Source organism: Aythya fuligula, chromosome 23, assembly GCF_009819795.1.
Source record: "Aythya fuligula isolate bAytFul2 chromosome 23, bAytFul2.pri, whole genome shotgun sequence".
Taxonomy (NCBI): Eukaryota; Metazoa; Chordata; class Aves; order Anseriformes; family Anatidae; genus Aythya; species Aythya fuligula.
Window position 1 is genome coordinate 4,542,429 of NC_045581.1, and position 27,611 is coordinate 4,570,039.

At 55.8% G+C, this 27,611-nt stretch overlaps 1 protein-coding gene across 4 annotated transcripts; it reads left to right on the forward strand.

The window, feature by feature from the left end:
• The first annotated feature begins 1,737 nt into the window (after window positions 1-1,737).
• RSPO1 (R-spondin 1) lies at window positions 1,738-27,569 on the forward strand. Of its 4 annotated transcripts, none has more exons than XM_032202082.1 (7): window positions 14,457-14,509; window positions 14,635-14,969; window positions 22,342-22,732; window positions 24,526-24,717; window positions 25,464-25,613; window positions 26,024-26,212; window positions 26,829-27,569. In XM_032202082.1, the coding sequence occupies exons 3-7, from the start codon at window positions 22,639-22,641 to the stop codon at window positions 26,984-26,986; spliced, it is 783 nt and encodes a 260-aa protein (XP_032057973.1). In that variant the 5' UTR covers window positions 14,457-14,509; window positions 14,635-14,969; window positions 22,342-22,638; the 3' UTR covers window positions 26,987-27,569. The 4 variants fall into 4 exon arrangements, with proteins under 4 accessions (XP_032057975.1, XP_032057973.1, XP_032057974.1 ...); XM_032202083.1 differs by having other exon boundaries at window positions 14,491-14,710; window positions 14,849-14,969; XM_032202084.1 differs by lacking the exons at window positions 14,457-14,509; window positions 14,635-14,969 and adding an exon at window positions 1,738-1,846.
• The last annotated feature ends 42 nt before the right edge of the window (window positions 27,570-27,611 follow it).

The window sequence follows — 27,611 nt, forward strand, 5'->3', positions numbered from 1 at the left end:
AAAAGCCCGGGGGTTCAGGACAAATATACCAAAAGAAAGTATATCAAAAGTATATCAAAAGAAAGAGTCTGGGCGAGCAGAAACCCCAGGGGCACTCTGGTGGCACTGTCCTCAGCACCATGTCCCAAGGGGTGCACCTCAGGGCATGTGCTGGGATTTTGGCTGCAGCTGGCCATGCGGCAGCCACGAGCTTCCCTCCTAAACCCCACAGCAGGAGCTTTCTCTGGAGGCTCTGCCATAGCAGTTACGTGGGCTTTGCGTTTTAATCACTTTTGCTTCATCTGGAGCAGCTTTCAGGAGTAATTCCTGCACTCCACTTGGCTTCTCGCAGTAATCTCATGAAGAGGCAATGAGCCCTCGTGGGCAGAGCAGGAAGGGCTGGGGGAAGTGGAGCCTCGGAGCTGCTGGAGGGCTGTTTCTCCTTGATCTTTTCCATCAGGAGCCCCTTTTTCATTGCTCATTAGCAACCCTTCGCCTCCAGAATGCTCAATCCCTCCCCAAAATTGGCTGCTGGGGGCCCTCTGCTGAAATACCCCGCAGAGCCCACACGGGCGTGCATTAAAGCAGGAGGCAATTTGGATCCATCCCACGACGAACAGAGGCTGACTTTTAGAGCTACCAGCAGACAGGCTTAGTGCCTGTTGAAAGTCAGGCCATTTCTAAACTCTCCTGAAGCTTCTGGAGGGTTCTGACAACGCAAGCAGCTGCAGCAGTCCCCGTCCTCCCAGGGCAGAAGGTGGCGATGGCCCCGTCTCGCTCTGCTGGCGGCTGCCCGCGGCACAGAGCAGCGCTTGGCGGAGCACGCGCGAGTGCTGCGGTGAATCGGGAAAGTTGTCCTGGCTTCATTTGTCACCAGAGAAGGTCGGGAGGTCCGGGGTGGGTGTCCCACGCTGGGAGGAGAAGTCGGCTCCTGCCAGCACAGCCACCAGCGCCGCGGTCCGAGCCGCGGGCGGGAGTCCCCGTTTCGTTTGGCTCCGTGCGACCGATGGCTATTGGCTATTCCGGAGCTGGTTTCCATGATTTTTTTTTTCCTTTTTTTTAAATTTTTTTTTTGTTCGAAAAGAAAAAAAAAAAAGTTGAACAATTCTGGATTCATCCCCATGTGGAACGGGAAAAATTTTGAAATCTTGAACATTTTTGAGGGCTCAAAAACAATTTCCCACCCAGTTATAGCCACCAGTCTCATCAGGATGTGTTTGAAACAACTCCAGCAGGAGCTGAGCAGAGCTGGTCTCAGCTGGATACCACTCTCGACGAGAAATGCAGTGGTCAGGGGTCATGTTTCTTCAGAAAAAAAGTATCTTCAATAGCTCAGGAAGTTATTAGTGTCTGCTAACAATAAGAGCTTTGGGTTGATTCAATAGATACTCATTTTAATTGTAAAATGCCAGTAATGAGAAATGTGCCATCCAATGACTCATTTTTCCCTTGTAAAAATTATTGGACATTTTTATTAGTTTTACAAATGACAGGACCTCGTATTTCTGAGAACACTTTATACAAGCCTTGCACAAGCCCACTCTCATAAAAGCGTGTCTGTGGTGACATCCGGAGCCACAAGAAGGGGAGCGGTAGAAAGGCCCAAAGTGGTGAGGACAGCCCACAAGTGGAACTGGCAGGACCGAACCCCAAGAGGGTGGGAAGGGGTGGATACAGCGTCGGAGACATGAGGTTCGGCGCTGCTTCCCAGCAGAGCCTTTCTGGAGAGGCACGGGACAGGCGGGGATGGGTGCCAGCCGGCGCCCGGCGGTCCGCCCGGCGCAGAGCCCCGGCGTGGGGCAGCGGTGCCGGCGCTGAGCACCCGTCCGGGTGGGAGATGAGCAGGGACGGCAGGAGCCAGCTCCAGGTAAGAGCCCACCCAGCCCTTCTGCGTGGCCAGGGGGGGACCACGAGCGCTCCGCTCCCCTCCGAGCTGCTGCTCTCCACGGTTAACCCCGGCGCCCGGCTTTATCCATCTTGGCTTTATCTCTGCCGCCCGACAGCGCGGACCTGGGGGTGCGCAGCGGGGCTGGCCCCACGCTCGCCTTGGCTTTCCATCAAGCAGATAAGAGGTGGAAGGGGAGGAGGGGGCAGGAAGGCGAGGGGCACCGGGGACAGCTCGCGCCCAGCCCCGCTGCCGCGGCATCGCTGGTGGGGAGCGCTCCCGGGGCGTCTCTCCTCCTCCAGACAAGGCTGCTTTGACCAGACTGTGCTCTTTTATGAAATCCCAGCCATTTCCCATGGAGAATTAATTTGCACAAGGCAGAAAAAAAAAAAGATTGTTTTAGAGAATTTCTCATTTCAGCATTTCTTTTCTCTTCTCTTGTTGACATTATTTGTATTTTTGTTTACATCTGCTCGTCACGAGCCATCTGTAATCCTGCACAGTGTACCATGAGCTGGCATGATATGACATAATGCGAGAGCTGAGATAGCCTATTATTTCTATTTTAGTTTGGAGGATATTTTAAACTTTATGTTATCCAGGAAATTTCTGAAATATTTGTCTTCATTCCAAGCCAGAACGAAAACAATTTTGGAAATGTCGGAAGTGCCCGTGAAACAAGTAGCGAGCGCTTCCAGCTCGGCCGCTGCCTGCAACGGGGTGGCCGGTGGGGAGGCCCCAGCCCGGGGTGGGCAGCGGGCAGGGGACAGAGGGAACGGGGACTGGGGCTGGCAGCGGGATGTGACAGCAGTGGAGTCGGCTGGGGGTGTTGGGATGGATAATTCTGCCACGAGCCAGTGCAGCCCTGGATTTCCCTCCCTATCCAGGTCAGAACGCACTGGGAGGGCTGAAGGAGTGGGGTTGTGTCCGTGGTCGGTGCGCTTTGGGGCCTGCCTGCAGGCTCTCGCAGGGTTTTAGTCAGTCCCGAGTCCTTGCGGACACCTTGCAGAGAAGGCACGAGGCTGTGCCGAGCAGAGAAACCATCCCCAGCAGCCTCCCTGTCTCCTGGGTCAGACAGCTTCCTCACTCCAGGCCATGCCAGGAAGGACTGGGGCTGCTCTGCAAACCCTCTCTGGTCTGGGAGGCACAAGCCCAGGATGCAGAGGCTGTAGCAGAAGGGATCTGCTCAGCCCAGCCCCAGTGCTGTGCCCGCTGTAAGACAGGAGCTGTGGGAAGCCAGGGTCCCGTCTGTGTGTGCCCTCCTGGAAAACGCCGTCGTTTTCCCCAAGTAATTGTCTCTGCCTCACTGCCGAGACGCTCAGAGCTTTGCTTTGTGTGCTCTGGGAACCAGCGATTTGTAAAGACACGCTGCTGGGCTAATCCTCCACCAGCTCCCAGAGCCCAGACCAGCTGGGGTCTGGCAGCTCTTTCCCTTCTCCCTCTCCAGCCTCGAACAGCGAGGAGCCGCTTACAGGTTCTGACTTATACGCAGATCAGAGCGACAGCTCACTGCGGTTGGCAGCCAGGGCTGTACGGGCACGTTGTGCCAGGCGGGCACGCCAGCGGTGCCAGCGTGGTGCTGTGCCATGTGCAGAGTCCCGGGGGCAATGCCAGCCCTGGTGGTGAAAGCATCTTGGCACCATCCCTGCTCCAGAGCCGTCGTCGTGCCCTGGAGACGCTTTTACGGAAGGGAGCTCCTTTCACGGCACGGTTTGCCGTGGCTCCGGTCCACGAGCTAATACATTGGGGAAACAATAAAATTAGGCTCTAAAAAAAGATACCTTCCTCTTTGTGCGCAGGAAATCTCACGCTCTGCGTGGAGCTTTTAATAGCGAGCACAGTAGCGCTGCGCGTCTTGAACTGAATTAAAGCTCCCTCGTGCCGTTCCCCACCGTGCAGCTTTGCCGAGCCGCACGCCCCGCAGCTGGATGAGCATTGGGGGGACTGCTAGGAAGGGGGGGCACGACCAGTGCCTCCCAGATGAGATTTGGGAGGGCAGAGAGGGCCTGAAGCTCGAGGCGCTGAGGTTTCTGTAGCTAGCAGCTGGCACGTCGGTGGGTGCCGGCTGGCATCGGACCCAGGATCTGTTAGCAGGTAGTGTACGCGGAGCTGGAGCCGCGTTAATCTTGGGTATGCCAAGGAGGAAGGCTGGCACGGTGACGTCCTCAGTGAGCCAGCTGTCAGTGCAGAATAAATAGAGCCCTACGAGCCCCGGGTTGCTGCAGGCAGCTCGCAGGAGGCAGAGCAGCAGGATGCTGCTGTTAACCACCCGCTGCCCGAGCAGACAGCGGCATCCCCCCAACCTGGATGGCTCGGTACACCCTGAGAATGGATTTTGTTCCCTGATTCCAGCCAGCCCTGCTGTGGCTCGGTTTGGGGTTAAGCATGGTGGTGCTGCGGGAGGGCTGCGCGAATGGTGCTGGCGGGGAGGCTGAGGGGCACCCTGACACCCTCAGTGCCTGTCCTGGGTGCACCATGAGTGGCACCCAAAGGGGTGGCTGGCACAAGAGCCTGGTGGGTGAATTTGGGGGTGGCAAAGGGCCTGGGGGGGGACTTTGGTGCAGCACATAATGACCTTCTCAAGGCTACTCCAGCTGGTGGTGAGGCAGGAGCAAGGGGATAGGGTCTGTCACCCATTGCTGCCCACGGCTGTATGACCACCACAAGTGCAGAGCATGGGGACAGGCTGGGGGTGCACCCATGGGTGCTGTGCCCCAGGCTAGGCAGCACTGGGGGCTGCCAGGGTTTCCCTCCGTGGTGCAGGAGCCGAGTGTCCGGAGGGGACAGGCACCGTGCTGTGGGGAGGGAGAGGGTTTGTCCCCCCCAAAATGCATTTGTCCTGTTGTCCTCAGGGGAAACACTAACGCCACCGCTCTGTGAGTATATCGAGGGCCTGTGATTTTTAAGAAAACTCATTCTGAAGCTGACTGGAGTCTGTCAGAGCAAATTAGTTGCAGTTTCGGATAGCCACTTGTTTCTGGTTTAACCCTGGGAAAGCAACTGGGCTACAAATGTTTACCTTATGAGGTAAACCATCAATATCCTTGAAACTTTGATTAAAAAAAAAAAATACTGGACTGGAGCATCTTGTGGGTTTCTCCCCACCCCCGCCCCCCACCCCGATTCGTTTCACAATATGCCAGAAGCATGGCTTGAGTTAGGGCTTTGGCAGGGGCTTTTATCATGATGGATATAGTGGAGGCTAGAAAAGAAATTTGGTTATCAGAGGATGCCAGAACTCAACTTCCTAGCACATACATTTAATAACGTGAAAGTTCTCCTTTAAAGGTCTCCTTAGAACAAGTCCTAGTCATCACAGAATGCATGGAGATAAATTAAATCACATTTTAATAGCGGAGAAGTCATTTCTGGGCTGGGTGCAACAGTGAAAGTATGTTCTCTCTTAGACAAAAGTAGCCTCATCTCCCATCAGAGTTCTGAATGCTACCATATGAAAAACTTAATTGGAAATGAAACCCCGGAGCTCCCCGGGCAGAGGCTCCACGAGAGGCTGTCACGTCCCTGGTAGCTCCTGCTGACACTGCAATCACTGGAGAGCCGCTCTCCCTCCTAGCAAACGAGAAGGCATCTCCAGGAAAGAGCATCTCATGCCTGTTGCTGCAGCGGTGCTGGAGAGAGGGGCCGGCCGTGGGTTTTGTGTGGCTCAGCCCCGGCTCTTCCTCGGGGAGCAGAGGCGCGAAGCCGCAGCCTCCTGCCAGCAGCAGCGAGGCGCTTCCCACGCACGCCCCGTGCCCTTCACAGATCCCGCAGCACGTGCCTGGAATATGCACGAGCGGCTTGGAGGAGATTATAAAAGGCACAACGGGGAAATGGATGCGCATTTCCCAGTAATGTTAACCAGGAGCGTGGCTCCGACCTGCCCCTCGCCCCTCTGCCGGTGCCCCGGGGGCTGTTGGTGCTGTCTGCAGCGTAAACATGGGGTGGAAGCTGGATGAGTCCCTGTGGTTTGGGGCTCCCGGATGGTCCTGTCCCTTTTGGGGTGGCTGTCTGCTATACTCTATGCCCAAGCATCTCCCTCAAATCACCAAAACTCCCAAGCAGGGAATGAGGCAAGTGTCCCTACATGGTTTGTGCTTCAGACCTCATCCCACTGACTGGCAAGAGAGGAGCTGCCCATCACCCAAAGCTTCTGAATATCCAAGCTCCCTGGGTTATTTCACTGAGATATTTTTTTAAATCCGCCTTTTCTGAACCTTGTGGCTCAGCGCCCTCCGAGCGGCGGGGGCGCGGGGCCACGCAGGATGGCTGTCCCCGCGGGGAGGGTGGCGGCTGAGGGTTTGGGACATATTTCATGCAGATGAGAAGAGTCGCTCAGTCATTCCCCTGTGCACCCTGGAGGCGTCACTGCATTTTCCCAGAGAATAGCTCATCTGAACTTGCACTGACTGTCTAAAACCACCAAGCCCCAAAGCAGACGTCGCGAGCATCTGCTCTGCCGCCCCGCGCGGCTCTCTGGCTAAGGCCTCGCTGAAGCATTCTTTCCTTTGCCTCAGACCATTGTTTTCAGCTCTGCCATCTTGTCGAGCCATGCACGATCCATTCTCTTCCTCGCGCCGTCATCTTGAAGATATTTCAAGTATGCACAGGCTCTTTCCGTGCAGACGCTGAGCTCGAAGCGGACAGCATGTGCAGAAGTGCCGCGGTGCGGCTGCGGGGTGGCACCGGCCATCCCCTGCCCCCAGCCCTCCACTTTCTCATCTTCCCTTTCCTTCTCCCCATCCCTGCCTCTCCCTTCCCTTTCCCCCAAGGCCCCAGGAGCCCCAGTCCCGGCTTTCTGCAACCCCAGGACCCGGCTCCCAGCGCTGCCCAGCCTCCTCCCTGCAGCTCCCCGCCGAGCGCGGCGGCGGGGCTGGGCGTTGCTGCTTCTCCATGTTTATAGAATTACCCAAATCCCTAGGCAGAATTAGCTCCTTGCAGAGCATTGCACTCAATTAATTATATAGTTTAAAACACAATACATAGACATATCCCATCCGCACCAGCAAAGCTTAGGGCTCCACTGGAAACCTCTCAAAAGCCGGAGTGCAGCAGAATTAAGGCCGTATGCGCAGCCTTAGCCGTGCTCCTTCAGCACACTCACAGCATAGAGCCTTTAATTATAATTAAAATAATTATAGACGTGCTGCAAATGTCTCAGGGAACGCAGCGAGCAAGCACATTTCTACAGCTTTTGCTACACTGGTACAGCAAAATACGTTGCTGGTTTTGCTATACTTTTGCTTTTGCTATAGAAATGATTTATTTCTCCTGATTTCAATACAGCGATATTCCTCGCCACCTCCACAGGCTTTGGCTGACCCTGCAGAGGGTCCAGGGCCACCCCAGCTCTGCTCACGCCACCGCAGGTGACTGACCCCAATGCTGGGGTCTCCTGAGGTCACCTGCGTGTGTCCCCGTGCCAGGGTGGGAGTCCACGGCAATGACAAGCTTCCTGCGTGGCCTTCCCCTGGGGTTTTTGTCACGCATGATGTCTCACATCTGGGATCTGACCAGTCGGTGAGGATGGCAGCGCTATTTCCACGCCAAGCTGTAGCTTTTTCACCCCCAGCCATTTCAGAGTTTACAGCTATTGTGTTATATTTTTTTTTTTAAATGTTGCAAGAATTTATATTGGGAAAAAGTGCCTTTTTTTTTTTTTTTTCCTTTTCTCAGTGCCCTGGGAAATGTCATCCAGCAGGAATGTTCCCAAGAGCCGCTCGTGGCCAAGGGGAGGCTGGGCTCCAGCAGCTCTTTGGGGCCCCCCTTGCCCCATGCTCATGGCAGCACCGAGCCTGGCAGTGGGGCAGAAACCCGGGGAGGGAGAAGCTGCTCGTGGGGCAGCCCCCGCTGCAAACACTCCGGGTTTTGTGTCCTCCTTGCTGTGCTTCTCCCAGCTCCAGCTCTGGACAGAGTTCCGAGACGTGCTGGAAGTCCCAGCCCTGTGGCCTGTCATCATTTAAGCTTGACTTTAATAGTGTCTCAAAGCAATTTACGTTTCCCGAACATCAAAGCCCCCCGGAGTGATGCTGGGGGAGGCAGGGCTTCCCCGCACCGCCGGCACCGACGCTGGGGAGCAGCAGGACCCCCGCTGCTGGCGCTGGATGCGGTCCTGGGTGGTGGTGGTGGCACCACGGGCTGGCTTTCCTCTGGAGCAGACCCTGCTTCAGCCCAAAAGAAAAGCATGATGTGGTTTGGAAAGGTGCACCGGGCGGTAGATGAGGGTTTCTGCAGGTTTATTAAATAGAAAAACTGACTTTAATCCCGGAGCTACCGGTGCGCCTCGGGTAGGGGAGGTCAAGGGGAGGAAGAGCTGAGACGCTGCACGCAGGAAGAGAAGGGAAATTACAGCACACATTAAAGCACGAGTGAGGTTTGTCTGATTGCCCTGCTACAAAGGTGCCGGGTGCCTTTTCCTGAAGCAAAGCACCACAAAGGTGCGTGGGCGCTGCCCTGGCATGGTGAGCAGCCACCCAGGAATCAGCAGCTCCCCATCTCCCTGCGGCACGGGACAGGACAGGCAGTACAGAGGAGTGCCCGTGGCTCTCTGGGGTTCTGCTCTGACCGAGCTCGTGGGGCCGTGTCCTGTGTGTGGGGAAGGAGGACAGAAAGGATCCAAGCTGGGGAAGAGCTAAGAAGGGTTTCTGGGATCCTGTCTGCCTTCTACGGACAGAAGAGAAATGAGAAATGTGGATAGAGCCAGCGGAGGGCAATGCATGGGGCAAGGCAGGGGGCAGTGCCTGGGGCTGGGGTGGGGACAATGCACAACCAGGGCAGGGGGAGCCCAATCCTGCCCAGTGCTTGGTGCAAGGACTGTGACAGCTCCAGCAGGGCCAGGGATGGAGCCCTGGTCCACCTGAAGATCTGCCCGGGGGTAGTGACACAGGGATGGGGCAGGTGATGGGTGCTGGGAGCAGGCACAGCTTGGCTGCGGCTTTTCTGTACGACCTGACAACAACACACCTCAAAAATACAGCTCCAGGAGCATCCAGTGGGGAAAAATAAGAAGGAGAAAGAAATAGCGAGGTAGTGCCAGCCTGTATTACCTTCACTTCTGCCCCCCACCCTCCTGTGCACCCCGGGATGCTGTGGAGTGCAGGGGGAGCAGCTCCCCGGTAGGAGCTCCCTGTGCCCGGGGCTGCCCCACAACCCCGGTGCTGGCCTCCTGAGTTTTGTAGAGGAAATTTTCTGGAAAAAAAATGGCAGAGGCTCCTGCCTCCACAAACACAGCGCGCTGCTGTCCCTGCCAGAGCTCAGCGCTGGTTTGCCTCAAGGAATCTGTGAGATCTGTCCTGCTGTGATCTGTAACAATATTGGGATTAAATTAGCTTCCCTGAGCTGCAGAGGGGTCAGCGTGTGAGGCCCCCTGGTTAATCCAGCAGGCCAAAGAGAACAGAAGCCTCCCTGCACCGGGAAAAGGAAAACAACGGGGTCTGTTTGCAATCCGTGGAGCTAATTCAAACAGCATTCCTCAAACAACAGGGGAAAAGGGCCTTCGAAGCGAGCGGGAGGGGAGCCTTTCCCAGCATGCGCGTAACGCCGCTCCAAGGGCGGAGGCAAAGTGCCCAGTCTGCACGCGGTGTCCGACCCCGAGGCGAGGTGCTGGATGCAGGACGGCTCACTGGGGGCACGAATTCACCACCCACACGCTGCCCTCTCCTACATTCATCCCCCTTTTTTCCCTTTTTTCCATGCCTGGCAAGCACGGAGAGCACGGGATGCCCCGGTCATTCTGCGGGCACCGGGGAGCCCCGGGGTGCTCGCTCTGCCCTGGGAAAAGAGGCACGTCCCAGTGATCCCCCATGGCAGAGCAGCCCCTTTCTGCTGGCTCCCCCGTGGAAGGAATGATCCCGCGTGCCCCCGTGCCTGACCCCCGAGCGGGGCTTGTGCAGGCTGCGATGGGAACTTGATAGTTGTCTTTGCAACCAGAGCGGTTGTTTATGCAAGAAGTTAGGCACTTGGGATAACTGTATTACCGGGGACTGAGGACTGCAGGTGTGCAGATATTATTAAAAACAATTGCCCAGGCTATCAATCATCCTGCGCTAGATAAGCCCCCTGAAAAGCAGAGCTTTGTGTCCGAGAAGGGTGCAGGCAAACAGCACGGGGAAGGGCTGGGGCTGCACTGCTGCAGAGGCTTCAAACCGTTCTCCTTTTCCTTCTGGTGTCTCAGCGAGCGTCTTTTCTGTTTTTTGCTTATGCTGAGATACTATCAAAGGCTGATGAGGCACTGGGGATGAGTAATACATCCTCTGTGCCAGCTGAGAACTTGTAGGTGCTGGTATCTCCTGCAGACAGGGTTAATGCCAGAGGCCTGGTCTGCCAGGAGCTGTGCTGCTTGCTGCTGGAGCCGCTGGGGGGGACACCAATGGGTCCCATCCAGGGTGTCCCCATGGTCCCCAGGCATTATGGGGTCTCCATGGGGGGATTGCTGTCACTTGGCACCTGGGGGCACATGGAGATACAGAGCCGGAGGCACAGCTGGGTGAGCTCCACCAGATTAAGGCAGGGTTTTAATGGGGAGGGGAACCAAGTGCTCCAGCAGTGGGTTTGGGGATGTGGGAGTCACCGTTTTCTCTGCAGAAACAGGGGGAGGCTCCTCCTCGGAGCAGGCACAGCGATGGTTTGTGTGGGGTGAGGCACGGAGCCCTGCAAGGGAACGGCTGGGCCTGGGCAGAGTGGGCTGGGACAGGGATGCATCTGCCCCAGGTTGTGCTGTGCCATCCCCACCGAGGATCATCCCTGCAGCCTGCTCGTGCCCTGGTCCCCAAGCCCAGGACCTTTTCAGCTGAAGGTCTGAAGCCAGCTCCAAACCAGGGAGCACGCAGCACGCAGAGCCAGGTGCCCTGCTCCTTTCCCTGCTCTGGGTTTAGGCAGGAGCACCAGGTCTGCAATGTGCCGGGCACTGGACAGGCTCTGGGTTAGGAGAAGAGGCTTTTCATCTCACCTCAATAATGTGGACAAACATAAGGGTGATGGAAAACCGGCCATCAAGCCTTTTGGCAATTGTGGGCAGCGTCCAAGTCCTGCTGGAGCCAACGCAGTGCTTCGCTGGGCTGATGCCCTGGCTGTTGGAGGAGCAAATCTGGTGAGCCCTTTCTACACAAACCTCTCCTTGATTGCATCCGGGCAGCTGGCAAACAAGAGGAGAAGCTGCTGGGAAGGGAATATTGGGGCAGCCCCTGGGAGCAGAGCACGAGGAACGGGGACGGCAGGAGCCCACCACGCTGCCCCAGCACCTGCACGGCCAGGACTTCTGTGGGCTGCAAGGAAAACCTCCTGAGTCAGCGGCTCTGCTTTCAATCTGGAGTGGCTTGGCGTTTTTGCCCTGTGAAAATGTGGAATTTCGTGTCCTTTTGTACGAGAGAGAAACAGCCTGTTTAGGATTAATTTAGGATCAGCCTCAAGAGCCATTAGCTAAAGCAAAACAAAACGGTAAATTAGCTGCCTGTCAGAAGGGGAAGAAATGTGGGACTTGATGCTGGATTTATTGTGGAGGGTGTTAAGGCAGGATTTAGTGTGATTTACTGTCCTCTGCAATGATACCTTCTAACACCAGGGAGCTGGCAAGCACATCGCCCTGCCTTCAGTCGGACACACTGCACTGCTCACTAATTATTGATGCGCCCGGTAGCCCTGGTCCTACTGCTGGATTTGTCAGCCTTTCCATTATAAAGCTCTGTCTTCAGGGGTTTATTGCTCGCTTATAAACATTCGCTCCACACTGAAACTTGATCTACAGCTGTCAAATGGAGCTGCAGTGATCCGAGAAAGATTAGAAAGGAAAAGGTTTGGCCATCCAATGCAAGCACAGGATTCAAAATCCTCAGTTCGTGAGATTTTTCACTCTTTCGTTCAATTTCATGACTTTGTCCCAGAGCGACGTTTGATGGCCCTTCAGAAATTCCTAGAGTAGAAAGCAGAAAACCTCTAAATATAAATAGAAAAGGTCTTTAATGCGGAGACTGACGGCAGTGACCACGTAGCATCTGTGCAATTTTCAAACCACATTCCCTAATGCTCCTGCGAGACAGCAGTGAGCTCAGAAGATGCAGTTTACAAGTAGGAAACCAGGGACATTTAAAGAGTGCCGAAGACAATTCAGGACAAATAAAACGTCCATATCCACATGCATTAACACATGCACAGTGCAAAGGAAAAGCTGCATGAAGGGTGGATTCTTTTTGTTGCCTGTTCTGGGCTGTTTTGTATTTTTGTGCTCTTACCTGAAGAACACAAATCCCCAGCGTGTTTGGGGGACTTTATGCCATGTCCCCTCTGGCATCCCTCCTCTTCCTCATAGCGAAGAGCTCCAGAGCTCCTGCCAGAGGCTCCCAAGGATGCCTAGAAACACATCTTCAGAGGTGGCTCGCGGAGCATCAGCAGGGACCTGCTCTGAACCCAAGTGAGGGACACAAGAGGAGGATTCGGGAGCTCACTATCGGTCCTAAGACAGCCTGAGGAAGAGCCTGTGCCCTCCGCCTTTCAGCCAGGAGCTGTGAAAGCTTGGGGAAGATGAAGTGAAGATAATGCAGCTCATTTCTTCAAGACTTTTGCTACGCGCTGCCTGGTGAGTCACCCTGCTTGGCATCGCTCATATGTCAGCATGCTGTCCTGTAATGTCCCTAGGAAAACTTGGAAGCTGAGACAGAATTTTATTCATTACAGAAGAATTATGGCATCTGCTCGAGTGGATCTTACACCTAAAATAAATGCTGACATGTGTTCAGATGGTTAGAGGAGCTGACCCACTTCCCGGGGGAGCGCAGCCGTCTGGAGCCGGCCGCGGTCACAGCTGGCGGAAGAGGCGCTGGTGGCTGCGTCGCACCGAAAGGCAGGAGCAGGGGCTGTGCCGGAGGGAATCCCTGCTCCTGTGTGCTGCAGAGGGCAGGCACCTCCGGCAATGGGACAGGGCTGGGTATGGGATCCTTCCTGCTGACTCTTTCCTTGTAATGAGGGACGCCAGCCCCAGAGCGGATTGCTCCGTTGCAGCATCGCAGTGGTCTCAGGGCTGTGGCAAAGCTGAGGCTCCCTGAAGATGCAGAATAGGAGGAGGAACAAGCTGGGAGCCTGAAGCTCCTCTCCCTGCTCTGCAGAGCTGGGGCTGCTCAGCTGCCAGCCCTGAAGCTCTGCCTCCTTCTCTGCTGGTCCCAGCGCCGTGCAGATGGGGTTCCTCCCCGTAAGGAGCCAGCAGCCTGAGCGTGGGCAAGCTCCACCGCTGGTGGTTTCTGGGGATAATCGTCCATCTTCTGGTTCAAACCCATATAGTGCCACGGGAAGGATGGCTGGAGGAGGAGGAATGAGAGACAAAAGGGGGAAGGCAAGGATGGGGCATTTTGTGTATCGCCTTCTGCATCTCTCTAGACTCCTGCCCACTGCAAGTCTCATGTCTGGGCTTTAAAGGAACTGCTTGGTTGGGTTATCACCAAATAACCCCTAAGTTGAGAGTTCAGAAGACATCACCACCGATTTCTGTAGCACCCCTCAAAGACCGTGACCTGCAGATTACCTTCAGAGACAGGCAGAGGCAGTGCCACAAGGAGAGCCTCGGGCAGGAGCAGGCTTTGTGCCTGGGATTGCCACCAAGGGATGAGGAACGTGGAGCAGCCACGGAGACAGAGAGCACAGGAGAAGACATGCCACATTCTCCTGTGCTGGGAATTAAGGTTTTGAATGGTAAGGGAGAAGATGGCATAGCCACTGCTGCCCCTTGCACAGCACCCGTGTGTCCTCCCGAACCCACCCATGGGTGGGAGTGGGCTCAAGACCCTGATTTCTAGCTCCAGGTGCCGATGGAGCAGTGCTGGGGGATGGGCTGTCAGGGCTCCCTGCAGATCCCCATGTTGCAGGCACTGTGTCTGCCCCCTGGGAGCTGGGATTAGGGTCAGTGACACACGGGGACACTGCTGCCATCCCTCTCCCAAATCCCCAGTACAGCAGGCGCACGGGGATGCTGGTGAGGGTGGTGGCCAGATCCTGCTCAGCCCCCTGGGCACGGTGGCTCTTGGGGACCCCAGCGGGGTGCCCACACCTCGGCTTTCCCCTTCACACCCCACACCCCATGTGGAGCAGAGTCTGTCCCAGGAGAAGAGGAAGGGGGATGAGGATGGTGCAGCAGTGAGGAGGGAGAGGGGAGAGGGCTCGTGGGCTGCCTGGGTGCGACGCAGGGCAGGGAGCAGCAGGGATCCACCGCAGGGACGTTTTCCCACGCGTGAGCCTTTCCTCCCGTTGCACAGCCAGGGATGGAAAAATAACCGGGCTTTAAAGCTCATCGCCTTGGTGCCTTCCTCCCTCCCGAGGATAATAAGCTGCTTTTAATATTTGACATGTTTATTAACAGATGCAGTTGTGACAGCTGATGACTTCATATGCCAGTTACCACTGAAATGTTAGTAATAACTTGGAATTAACTGTCATAAATAAAAAAGACTACAAAGAGAACGGGATGTTGTGTCACTCTGCAGTAATTTACTGAGACCCCGTTGGCTCTGGATGCAACGCTGGAAGGTCCTTTGTTGAGCTCCAGTCCGGGTTTTGCAACAGTCACAATATTTTGGCTGGATATTGTCTTAGGAGGTGGTACTAGTGGGGTGGAATTCCCTCATGCAGGAGTTTGCACTAGATGCCTTTACAAAGCTGGATACTCCGGTAATAATAATAATAAAAAAACCCTACCCGGTGGATGGGGATGGAGTCTACGGCACTGAGACCAGGATTTATTAATGTGCAAATTGCTCTGATATGATCACATACTTTCTGCTTTGCACACACAGGGAGCAGCGTGGGCTGATGGAGTATGAACTAGCCTGGGCGATCTTTACGAGCTGAAATCCTGCACATCACAGAAGGGTTTGTTTCTCTGCGCAAAACCTGGGAAGCTGTTAGAAACCTGCTTTTAAAAAACAAGTCAACAAACCCCCCCAGACCCAAATGCACCAGACTTCTCCATGAACTCGCCATGAAAGTATTTTTCATTTTTTTTGACAGAGACGTGCATGTAACTTTCTCTGGAGGAACCGAGGATTTTTGTAGTTGGTCTTGTAGTGTTTTAAAGCTGGGAAACCAGTAAGAGTCTTTTCAGCAGTGATGAGGGAGTGACAAGTCAGAGGTAAGGGCTTCAGAATGCATGTTTGTTTAGATGAAGCTTTTGCAATGTGGGCTGCTAATGAGGAACGCGAGCCTTGTCAGCATCCGACTTGCGGCTTTGCCTTGTGCAACGCGGATAATGAGTTCAGACAATGAAAGCTGGGAGAAATCACAGCCCGATCTGCCGGGATCCCCAGCTCCCCCACCCCCAAGGTGAGCGGGGCTGTGCAGGGGAGCCGGGCTGCCTCTCCCTCCCGTTCCCGCTGCTTTCCCTTCCCAAAGCTGGCACCGGGGCGCGCAGAGCGAGTCGGTGACACTCGTTAGTGCGCGGAGCTCGTTAGGGCTCCTGGACCCGCCGTGGCTGCTCGGTGTGCTGCCGTGCACCGGCTCGCGGGGAGAGGAGTGGGCTCGGGCTGCACAATTTGGGGACTGACCCGTTAAGTGGTCCCTGCCTCGATACCGACCCTTAATTCAGCCTCCTGAGGAGCACGGCACCCATGGGGGCACGGCGCGCAGCCGAGGAGCGCGGGGTAAGTAAGTGCTCCTTGGGGTTTTTGGAGGTGGGATCAGTGGGGAAATGGTTAACGGCGATCATGGGAATAATTACACGGCCGTGTTAACACCCCGGGTGCTGCCGTGCAGGGGAAGTGCTGCCGTGTCTGGGCGCTGGGCGGCTGAGCCCAGGGGTTAGCGGGGGCTTGGGCTCCATGCGGCGGTGATCCCACGGCTGGGCAGGGACCTGGCTCCCTTCTGGGTGTCCCCAACGTGTGCTTGGATCGTGGCGAAGTCTCAGACCCGACCTTGTGGTCCTGTGCACCTACAGAGCTGGGCTGCAGCGTGATGCAGGCGCTGGGGGATTTTCATCCTTGGGCTCCTATGGTTTCTATAGGCTCAGGCATGTGTGTTCCCCTGAACGGCCCTCGAGGTGGGTGTGGGGGTGTGCAGGTGATTTGCTTTGGGTTTAAAGGAGTGTTTTGCAGCAAAAGGCATTAAAATCAGGCAATGCTGGCAGGAGCAAATGTTGCACAGCGTGGTAGGGATGGAGCCTTTGCTCTCCTGTGCACTGGTCACTGGCCATGAGTGCAGGAAGCCCTGCAAGGTGAAGGTCCGTGAACTTGAGGCAGTGCTTAAAGGTGGTTTTTGGTGGCCAGGCTTTAGCTGAGATCCCGTGGGGACCCAGCACTTGCAGCGAAACCTCTGCCCGCAGCTCCATCCCCTGTGAATTATTTTGCCTGGAGTCCACCTGTGCCCCTGACCTCCTGCCTGCCAGCTCACCTCTGGCCCGGGCCGGGGACGCGGTGGCTCTGCGGGACGCGGGCGCTGTGCCATGCCTGGAAGCCACCCTGGGGAAGAGGCTCCTTCCAGCTGGCTCCGTGCCCCGGCCCCGGCTGCGAGAGCAGCAGCACCACCCTGAGGGACGTGGCGGGGAGCGAGTTTGGGGCGCGGGAGCACCCGCTCTGGTGGCAGAGGGGACATGGATGCGACCCTGCCAGCACACCCAAAATAAGCCAGCCACAGCAAACCCCGTGGTCCCGTTGTCTGAGCTAGACCCGAGCACCTTTCTGCCCCCACCGTGGGGCTGGGAGGCTCTGCTGGCAAAGCAAGAGCTGGAGGGGACGGGACAGCCTGCGGGGACAGCCACGGGGTGTGAAAGTGTCCTCCCCCGAGGATGGAGGTGTTGGCTGGAGACCCTGGTACAGGGACAGCTGGCAGCCATGCCCACAGGCAACCTGTTGCTGGGATGATCCTCTGTGATAGCAAAAAGCCTTGTAAAAAACACAGAACTCAAAAGTTTTTGCAGCAATAGCTGGCCAGGAGAAAGCTTGGGCTGCCCTGCTCGCTGCCTCCCACCAGCACAACTCCTGGCCCTGCCCTGATGCCCAACGCTGAGGCTCCTGGCTCTTTTTCATGTTGTGTTTTTCCTTCTGCTCCTGAAATCACTGCTGCTCGCTGGGCTCTGCGAGGCTCAGGTTTCCTACACCATGACATTTCGGTGGCAGAGCTGGCACACGGGGAGTCCTCATGGGGAGCTCCCACCTGGAGGACGCTTTCTTTGCGTATGGCCCAGCAGAAAGCCCCAGGTGCTGCTTAGGGTCTTTGCCCCGGGCTTCATTTCTGCTGTTGCCCAAAGGAGTGGGTTACACGGCAGCTTGTGGCTCGCTGGGCTGCTGTCAGCCTGGGAAGTTTGCTTTTAAAACCACGCATTTAGAGTCAATTGTACGATATTGCTGAAAACCCTTTTTTGGCCACATTCGCAGGGAAATCAGATAGGAGCTGAGCATTGAGCTGAGCTGCTGCGTGCTCACATAGGACATGGCATTAAATCCCCACACACGTGGGGGCACCATGTGTGTCTGCCCTGCACCTCCCTGGCTGCCAGCGAGCACCCCAGTGTGCAGCAGCACAGCCTCCAAGGGTTAATGAGGATTTTTGGTTTTGGTGGGAGGCTCTGGGTTTCAGTCCGCCCGGCCTGCGCTGCTCCAAAAAGCTCTGGTTTGAAATCCCTGGCCTGAAACTTGCTTTGGTTGCTACTGTTGCAGTGCATCCTGTCACCAGTTGGCATTTGGTGAGTTACTGAGATTTAGGGGAGGCTTAAAGCCACGTGAAGTCGTACCTAAAAGCAAAATAAGCTGGATCCTTCTGGGACCCCAGCTGAGCTCCTGCCTTGCAGCTCCTGCCCTGCTCCCGTGGGCACGGCAGAGCCTGCAGCCTGCCGCAGAGCTCCGCTGCTGCTCCTCGCCCCGGCCCGGCAGCAAGGGCAGTGGAAATCCCCCAGTAAAAAATTTCCTGGTGTTTTACAGTGCCGAGCACAAGCGCTCCCAGAGAGAGGACTGTGGCACTGGTAATCGCAGGAGCACTTGGAGCAGCCCGAGCTCACCGGGGCTGGGGGCTGCTGCTGGGGATGGGGCAGGGGGGTGCCCGCGAGCAGGACCCCTCCTCGTCCCGTTCCCCATCTGCAGGGTCACAGCACGGCTCCGCAGCTGTGGGGGAATGCAGTGCAGAAGCTGGTGGAAGGAGTCAGACCTCAACAATGCTGCGGAGAGCTCCGCTGCCAGATTGTTTTTTATTATTTTATTATTATTATTATTTTTTTTTTCTTTTCAGTGAAGTTTATGGGTTAGGGATTTTGCAGAACTTGGCACTCGGATATAATATCAAATGAAGACCTTCTGGTTCGGAAATTTGACTTAATGCAGCCTTCTTTTATTGCTTCAAGGATTAGGCAGAACAAAGTGGCTCTGCATGTGCTGCACGGGGCCGCTGGCCGGGTGAGACACCCTGCGGCAGCCGCGATGCCCACGCTGGGCACCCATGGGACTCTCCACCACCCAGGGCTTCAAAGAGCTTCTTCTGTAGCGTGTAGGTCTCTCTGCCCTGCTGACTGAGAGGGAGACTGTCCTAGCCGTGAGCACAATGAGCTTTTGGTGGAAACTGTCCTTCTTGTGCCGATTCTGCAGTATTGGGCATCCCATGGGTGAGCCACCCCTGCGTGTGGGGTGACCCTGGGGGTCCCCAGCTGTGCAGGATGACCCCACAGGCAGCACGGGGCAGGCAAGGCACAGGCACCGGGTGCAGGAAGCACTCATGGGCATGCAAGTTGGGCACATCTCTGGGTCAAGTAGGCATAACGGTGCTGCACAGCCAAAGAAGACGCCTGGGGGCTCGCAGGCAGATGGGGTGCTTGGTGTTGCTGCTCCTCTTGCAGCTCGCAGCGTCCTTGCAGCCCTCACCCACCTTGCGGGTGCTTGGAGGCTTCTGTGTTTACAAGGGCCATGCGCATGTGGCTGGTGCTGAGCTGCTCTCCGGTTCTCATCTCCTTGCCCCACTCCCCAACTGCGCTCAGCTCACCAAGGCCAGCTCTGGGGAAGCCCCTCTGATGTGAGGAGCTCCAAAGGGGCTGGGATGGGGCCCCCTGGGGCTGGATCCTGACACCCGCAGCTCCAGGGCACCCAAAGGGGTGCGTTCGGAGCCCGCCCGGCTCCCAGCCCCACCTCAGACTGCGAGCTTCAGATGTCTCGGGGAGGCTGCCCGAGGCTTTTGCCAAGGGAGGGCAAGGCATGCAGCGAGATAAACGCGTGTGTGGGCTTCTGCTTGTTTGAAAGGTGCCTCCTCTCCTGCTGGCTATGTCCCACCTGGTGGGACTCGGCTCTGCTGCAGCAGCAGGGCTGGACAGGGAAATGGAAATGGAAATGGGAATGGGAATGGGAATGGAAATGGAAATGGAAATGGAAATGGAAATGGAAATGAGTTAGAAATAGAAATGAGTTAGAAATTGAGAAAAAAGAATGGGAAGAATGAATAAACTTCTGGAGTCCGGTCTCCTAGCATATTTGCACCGCTCCCACCCTCCAAGCAGGCTGCCAAGGTGAAATTCAAGTTTTCTCCTCAACTCCAGGATGTGGAAACTCCAAATCCTCTGTGCTCGGAGCTGGTGTCCAGCCGGGTGCTGGCAGCTGAGCGGGCAGGTCCCAGGGTTCATTACTGCTGCTGCTGCACTTGGCCGCTGTCCTGCCTCCAGCCCTCCAGCATCTGGTCCTTCTCTCCCGGCTTCAGTAAACCTTCAGAGAGCCCGTTTACATTACTGATAGCCCGATACGTTCGGTGAGAGGCAATATATCAGCAATTTAGTTATTGCGGATTAGGTCTCGAATATCCCAGGGATATAACGTCGGTCTTTCTCACCTTGTGTGTAGGAGGACTAATGGTAAATTATCTGGATGGTTTACATTTTCTGGTTTGTATTGGAGCTCCCAAGGACCAATTCATCCTGATTGAATTGCAAACAAGGCTTACTGTCATCTCAGATGCAGGGGCCAGGTCTCTCCATAAATGAATTCAGAGCAATTCAGGTTACCCCGAATTCTTCCTGTCGATGGGATAATGGCATAAATCCTGCTAATGTTTAGACTGGAAATTGTTTGCAGCAACCTGAGCTTGACTGATGGCTGCAATAGCATCAAGAATCATAATTTGTGTCCTGAGGTGAGGGTGGGAAGAGCTGAGAACCCGGCTCCTCTCCTGGGGGGCAGACCACAGGCACAAGTCCTGCGCAGGGAGTTTGGGGGGGGTTGAATGTGGAGAATGTGTTGGGGACCCACCATGGCACAGGCTTCTCAGCATCCAGTAGTTTTCTGTGCTGAGTGAGCAGCTGTTGCTGGACGCTCAGGCTCTTTTGGGGCTAGGCTGCAAGGAAAGAAGGAGGAAAAAGCATTTTCTCCATTTGTGTTCTAGGTTTTCCATGGCAGGTCCCTGCCCCTGCGCCGAGCGAGCCCTAAGGGATGGGCTCATATGGCTGAGGCTCAAGCCTCACGCTGGCTCTTGGCACGCTGGGGGAGTGTTGGCTCCCTGAAAACATCCCCACTGCTGTCCCGAAACAGTGGGGGAGGTTTGCCTGAGCTGTGACTGTTGTGTAAACATGGAAGGACGTGGAGCAGGTCCAGCGTGTGTGTCCTGCGGGGCACGTCACCTGCGTGAGCACTGGGATTAGCAACAAGGGGCAGCCAGAGCGGGTGGCGGCGGTGCTCCCCCCGGTGCAGCTGGCTTTCAGGGCTAATTTGGGCAGAGTTTGGGCTGAGCTGCGCTGACACGGCCCTGCTGAGCATCCCTGGGGTCCACCTGGTGGTGCTGGGCCATGCTGTGCCGTGTCGTGCCACCCACATCATGCCATGCCAAGGTGCACCATGCCGTGCTGTGCCATGCCATGCCGTGCCGTGCCACATCACCTTGTGCCGTGCCATGCCATGTTGTGCCATTCTGTGCTGCTCAGAGGATGCAGGGAGCCGTGCTGCCTTCACCCCTCCCTGCAGGGCTGCCCCACACGTGTGCCCAGGGATGCTGAGCACAGGGAGGCTGCAGCGGGTGAGGGTTGTGATCTCCGCGTGGATCTCCGCTCCGGTAAACACTCCCAACAGCCCAGCTTAAGCACTTGACAGTGTTTATAAAGCAGCTTGCAGCAAACAGGCTTGGAAGTGCAGAACAAGTTGGTGTTTACACAAGTGACTAATTATTTATTTGAAAATCCCCTGGATGATGCTGCGGGCTGTAACGACAAGCACATGGGCAGCGCTGCGCTCTTGCCCCAGCAGCTCTCAGGGGAGTCTCAGCGGGGATACGGTGAAAAGTTCAAGGCTGTTGGGGCGGGAGGATGCCAGCAGCACCCCGCGGTGCCACGTGCCCTCCCGACAGCGCCGGTGCTCTTGAACCAACGCTGCCCTGAGGCTTCTGCTCTGGTGCTCAGCTCAGCATCGAGACGTGCTGCTGCAAGGCCCGGCAACACACGGGTCACATCTTCCTCCAGCTGCTGCCTCGAGATGTTGCCAACCTGCTACTGCTGCTACGAGCAGCAGTTTCCAAGAGCTTTTCTGCTGCGTGCGTGGCTGCTCGGGGCTCCTGGTGGTGACGCTGGGGTGCAGTCAGCCCCTGGAAGCACCTTCCTGGGCGCAGGGCTTGCTCCCAGCTGGAGCAGGGTGAGCTCCCATGGTTTCTTTGGTCCCTGTGTGCCGTGGGGCTGGGAGGTATCTCCCCAGGACAGCTGAGTACAAGGTGTGTGAGCAGCAGGGTCCTGCAACCCTTTGTGATGCCCAGGGCTGCAGCCGGGCACTGTTCCAGCCCCATTGCCACTGGCCATTGGGGGCATCAGTGTCTGAACAGTTATTATAAAGGGATTAAAACCCTTTTCTGTTTCATTTGACCTCACTGAGTGAATGTTGTTGCCTTTATTCCCACACAATGGCAGCAGTTGGTGGGGCTGCGCTCTGCCAGCTGCATACAGAAGAGTGCAGCCCCACCATGCTGTGCCAGAGCTTACTGCTCAGCCTGGGAGTCGTTCTTCCTCTGCTCCTAGAGCACCCAAATCCACCTCCGCAGCCATTTCCCAGAGCTGCATTTGCAAGGACGGGGAGCTCAGGGCGTTGCAATTGCCTTTGGAGCAAACCGCAGCATCTCGGCAGCTCTCAGGACAATCCCTCCCTGTCCCCAGGGACAGCGCTGCACACCCAGCTCGACTCCCAGCCCCCAGAGGTGCCCCCTTGATAGGAAACATATTTTGTGCTTGGCAGCCCGCAGCAGCCGTCTGCTGCTTGGTGAGCAGGGGCTGAGGAGCACTGGCACTGCAACGAACAAGTTACGGCTGCAGTTGGGTTCAGCAGCCACAGTTGGCAAGACCACGGCAGGCATTTCCATGAAAAAAAAAAAAAAAAAAAAAAAAAAGACGTGCAGTTATTTATTAAGGCAAGCAGAAACGTGCAGGTGGGGTTGGAGGGTGATCCCTCCCTGTGCTGCTCCCCCAGATTTTGCTCTATGCTTGGCACCGTGCTGACCCACTCCAGACAGGAATGATGGAGACCAGTGTTCGTTATCCAGTGGAGCTAATCCTTTCTCCTCTTCCTTTCCAGTTCCTGCACGTGCCCGTGGAAACTACGAGCAGCTAACGCTCACTGCGCGAGCCCCCAGATGGGACTAGACCCAAGCTCCTGCGCTCCGTATGGGGATGAAGGCAGAACCATGTTACCTGCTACCTAAGGCCTCTGCTGCTGCGCCGGTAGCTTGTGGATATGGTCCTGCACCAGGCTTCACACACAGACTCTCAGCTCTGAGCCAGCCCCAGAGGTTTTAGTGGCAGCAGAGCCCCCCGGGCGCGGGACGGACTCCGATCACCCTGCGATACAGGGCTGCAGCGCTGGAGAGTTACTATGCAGCTTGGACTGCTTGTGGTGGTGTTTTTTCTGAGCTCGATGGATCTAACAGGCAGCAGCAAAGTGGTGAAGGGCAAGAGGCAAAGACGAAGTACGTATGAAACGTTTTTCTTCTTCTCTGCTCCTCGTCATGCGCTGCCGTTCGTGGAGAATGGGAATGTTTGTGGATGCGCAGGGTGGGCAGAGCCTCCTGGTGCCCAGCGAGGTCTCAGCCTTCCCCTGGTCCTGTGCAGCTCTCCTGCTCGCAGGATCTTGCCTGTTGTGGTCCCTTTTCCTGTGGTCATGGCCGGGGAGCTGCAACCCGAGGTGCATGGCAAGGGCGGGTTTTAATTATCCCCTGCGGCCAGGACGGGCTTTGGCCAGCCCCACCCCAGGACTCGAGCAGCCCGAAAAGCACAAAAGCAGCCGCATGGGTTTCCCCTCATTTAGGCGAGCTCGTTTTAGAACTGGTTTGCATTCAAACGGCTTTAAATTGAATTACAGAAAAATGATTTTTTGTTAAAACGGGGACTGCTGGAGCTCCGTGAGAACAGGGAAAACTCGAGGTCATGGCTAAAGCTATTAAACACGATTCCCAGTGAGTCTTGGTTCGTACCTTTGCCACAGAAGCAAACCTCAGTACTGTGGGGTGCAGGAGGGATGGGGCTGGATTCCTGCAGGGATCCCTGCTTCCAGAGCCCAAAATGCAGCGGGGAGGTTAGCCCAGACCTGGCCAGCCCTCCTGGCAGCTGGGCACCTCAGGTCCCCAGCCTGGGAATCCCTCTTGCTTTCTGTCTCATTGTCTGAGGCTGCAGCAGCCTCTGCACCCTGCAGACAAGTGGGGACTGGTGACGGGGCAAGGACAAGGAGCAGGGGAGCTGCTGGGACCCCAGGTCACGGTGGGAGGGAGAGGAAAGCTTCCCCACCTCTCAGGCTGGCATGTGAACACTCTGGAGCTCCACACTTGCTTTTGAAGTGTAGTAAACACAGCTTTTAAAGGAATACATTTTAAAATACACGGTCTCTCCATAAACAAGGACACTGCTTGCATAATAAACTAATAAAAATAACCTGCATTCTAGCCTGCAAAGAATGCTATTGGTTTCAAAACAAGCAGCATTTTACATGATAATTAAAAGCAGAAAACTCTCAAGACATGGGATTGAGTATTTTTCTTGGACTGAATCTAGGAGCTGAGAACACATCTCTATTTTGGGGGCAGTGAAATCTCCTACGCTGCCAGATACAGTGAATGCAAGAGGGGTCACAGTGAGATGTAGCTTGGCCTCAGCCCGGCTCAGAGCACAAGGCAGGATTACTCAAAGCGTTTCCCTCCAGCACTGCATGGCCTCGGTCCCTGCTTGCCCTGGAGGTGTCCGGAGAGGCACTGCTGTGTGACCTCTGTTTGGGTGAAATCCTGCTCTTACAGGGCATTTAGGCAGTGGGGTGCTGTTTGTAGCTGGTGGCTGCTTTGGGGTCCTGGACATAGCAGATGCAGAGCTGCAGTGAGTGCAGGGGGGCCAAGGCATCCCCTGGGCAAAGCCATGCGCAGGGACAGGGCTAATGAATTATTGAGCTGGGTTTGATTTGTTCTCTCCGGGTGGCACTTATGTCAAGACATGAACTCATACTTCACATCAAATATTTATGGCAGCTTCCCTCAGAGGGGGATTTGTCTCCAGGAAGCTGCTGGCCGCTCTCCAAAGAGCTGGCTCCTGCTGGAGTGGCAGGGCTCAGCAGTGATGCCCCGTCTCAAGCTGGCCGTGTCCTTCTTCATGGGACAACCCCAAGCCCTGGGGACCATCAGAAAGGGCAAGGCTGGGGAAAAATCACGGAACTGCAGAGCTCTGGTGTCCCTGAGCCCATGGGTGGGTGCTCACTGCTGCTTCTCTCCTGCTCTTCCAGTTAGCACCGAGCTGAGTCAGGGCTGTGCCAGGGGCTGCGACCTGTGCTCCGAGTTCAACGGGTGCCTGAGATGTTCCCCCAAGCTCTTCATCCTTCTGGAGAGGAATGATATCCGGCAAATCGGGATCTGCCTACCATCCTGTCCACTGGGATACTTTGGCCTTCGCAATACAGACATGAACAAGTGCATCAGTGAGTATCAGTGGTGTCTCCGTGCCGCGGGCAGGTCGTGGTGCTCCTCTCCTCTGCCTGTCCACGGTCATGAAGCAGCTCTCTGAGTGAGAACTTCAGCCCGGGGCTGCCTCGTTCAGCCAGAGCACCAGAAAGAAGCTGGACGTGGAAAAATAAGCTCACTTCCCTGGCAGTTTCATGCAAGCCACCCTGACGGCCAGGTTTCTGTCCAGCTCAGTTTCTTTGCAGCCCATATTGTGGCTGCAGCTGGAGCGGCTGAGACTGGGCTTTGTTCTTTCCACTTTCCCACTTCAGCCAGTTGGTGCTCGGGCTGAACACAAGCCCAGACCTTTTCCACCCTGCCTGATTTCCACCTGGAAGCTGCTGCCGCAGCACAGTGGCTCTGTCCCATAGCAGGGAACAGTGCAAAGAAAACTAATGGCTATTCGAGTAGCACAACCAGGCCTGGCAGGGCACCCAGAGGCTCGCCCTGGCTGCTTGCAGCCTCCTTGGAGCCAGAATCAAACTGGTGAGAGAGATCAGGAGCCTCCTGAGCCTTTGGGACTTAGCTCTCCCACTGCCCATGCCTGCTCCCTGCCCACCCGTACCCTCCCCAAGCTGCCCTGCCTGCACAGCCACAGCCTCAGCCCCAGCACACGCACACAGCACAAATCACAGCTCCCTTGTGGTGCTCAGGCTAGCCCAGCCTGCCAGCACTCATGTTCGCGTCAGACTGCGTGATGGCTTTGTGTTTTTGTTCCCCTCAGAATGCAAAATTGAGAACTGTGAGTCCTGTTTCAGCCGAAACTTTTGCACAAAATGTAAGGAAGGTTTGTATTTGCACAAAGGGAGATGTTACGTCACATGCCCTGAAGGCTACTCTGCTGCCAACGGCACCATGGAGTGCAGCAGTCCTGGTAAGCGACACTCAGGCACCTTCCACTGAGCTTTCTGTGCATCCGTTGGGTCCTGTAGCATGTATTGCTTCAGGTTGGCTTAGGTTATAAAACAAACCCTTCAGAGATGGTGCTGCACTGGTGTCTAGTGGGTGATGGTATCAGCATCCCTGTACCCAGCCCTTTGGAGCCTGCTGGGCACTGTAGCACCATGACATCAATGCAAACTGCTCGTGGAGTGTGTACAGCTCAGGGTTCACCATATGGTAGGAAAGGGGGTGTTGTGAAAGCCTAGGAAGCTGCTGGGGAAGCACACACGCTCCTCCAGCCTTGGGAAGGGAGAGGTGCAATGCTGCAGGGGGACTCCTGGGAGGGTGGAGGCAGCCGTGGAGAGACAAGAGTTATCTCTGGCCTTTCTTGTTATCTGGCAGCACAATGTGAAATGAGCGAGTGGGGGCCCTGGGGGCCCTGCTCCAAGAAGAGGAAGCTGTGCGGCTTCAAGAAGGGTAATGAGGATCGAACGCGGCGGATCCTGCAGGCTCCCTCCGGAGACGTGTCCCTGTGCCCCGCCACCACGGAGGTGCGGAGGTGCACCGTGCAGAAGAGCCAGTGCCCCGAAGGTGAGTGAGCACCGGGCGTTTCACCACCTCTCCCCAGCACCACTCCACGTGGCAGTATTTAGCCTAATGGCCCAGCACGATAAAAAGGCAGCTGAGCAAGCTCCGTGTGCTGCACAGGTGGGAGGTGTCACCTCCTTTGTAGGAATGCTTAGGTCTGTGCTTTTCCCAGGAATTGCTGTGTCCACAGGATGAATAGTGGCTTGGTCATCCCCTTACGGGATGGACAAGATTGTGGCTGGGCTGACTGCTTGGAGGGGAACCGGTTCTGAGCAGTGAGTAACAGCACGGGACCAGCGAGCAGGGAGGGGGGGGGACAAGCCCTGCCTGGCTGCCAGTGGTGCAGGCAGCAAGATGCATTAGCAAAAGGGAACAGGCTGTGGTGGCAAGGAAATGCGAGTCTCAAATCTCCTGCCAGAGGCTGGGAAATGCACAGCTAAATCCAGGTTTGAGCCACCTTCCCTGTGTGTATTTAGGAACAGCTCGCAGTACAAAGAGCAGGCTGGCAGGTGGTTGGAAGGGCTCAGCCACCCCTTGAGCCATGCCAGGAGCCCACAGGACCCCGCTGGGCACACTTGTCCTGCTGGGAACCTCACCCCTGCCCTTTGCTTTACTGCAGGGAAAAGGAAGAAAAAAGAAGAGCAAGGAAAGCAAGATAATACCAATGGGAACAGAAATCGGAAAGACACCAAAGATGCTAAGTCTGGCACCAAGAAGAGGAAGAGCAAACAGAGAGGGGCCGTGGTCCCCGCCACATCTGCCAGCCCTACCCAATAGCTGCCCCTTTCCGTCACCTGATGGCAAGACTTCATTGCTGCTATGTATATGAAAGCTTTATTGAACCAGAGCACTGCTACACAACATTACACATGTTCCGAAAGACAGACATATACTCCTAGACTAGACCCGACAGAAGCCACATACACGATACTTAAGGAGGCTGCACCCCCAGGACGTGGACGGCACCCCTCCGGGGCGAGGAGCGCGAGTGCTCGCGGAGGGACGTGGCAGTGGGACGTTGCGGGGACGAGAGGTGAGGATGAACCAGAGCAAAGGACAAGGGCACGGGACCTTATGACACAGTGCCTCCACACCGAGCCAGCCGCCTGGCCCCGGCACAGCACGGTGGCAGCCTGGCGGACAGGGCTGGGACTGAATTTCTGCTCTTCCAGACCAGGGAACTGGACTCACGCAAAGGCAGTGGCCTCTTTCTCTTCCCCCTCCCCTTTATTTTGTGTTTTAAGCTGTATGACTTTATCATTGAGAATAATACATGTTAAACGTTTGTGGTAAGAGGTCAGTGGTATCTGCCCTGAATCTGCTTCAAAGAGTTATTTCAAATTAAAAAAGAAAAAAAGAAAAAAAAAAAAAAAAAAGATGACAACCAGCTTCCTGAGTGTGT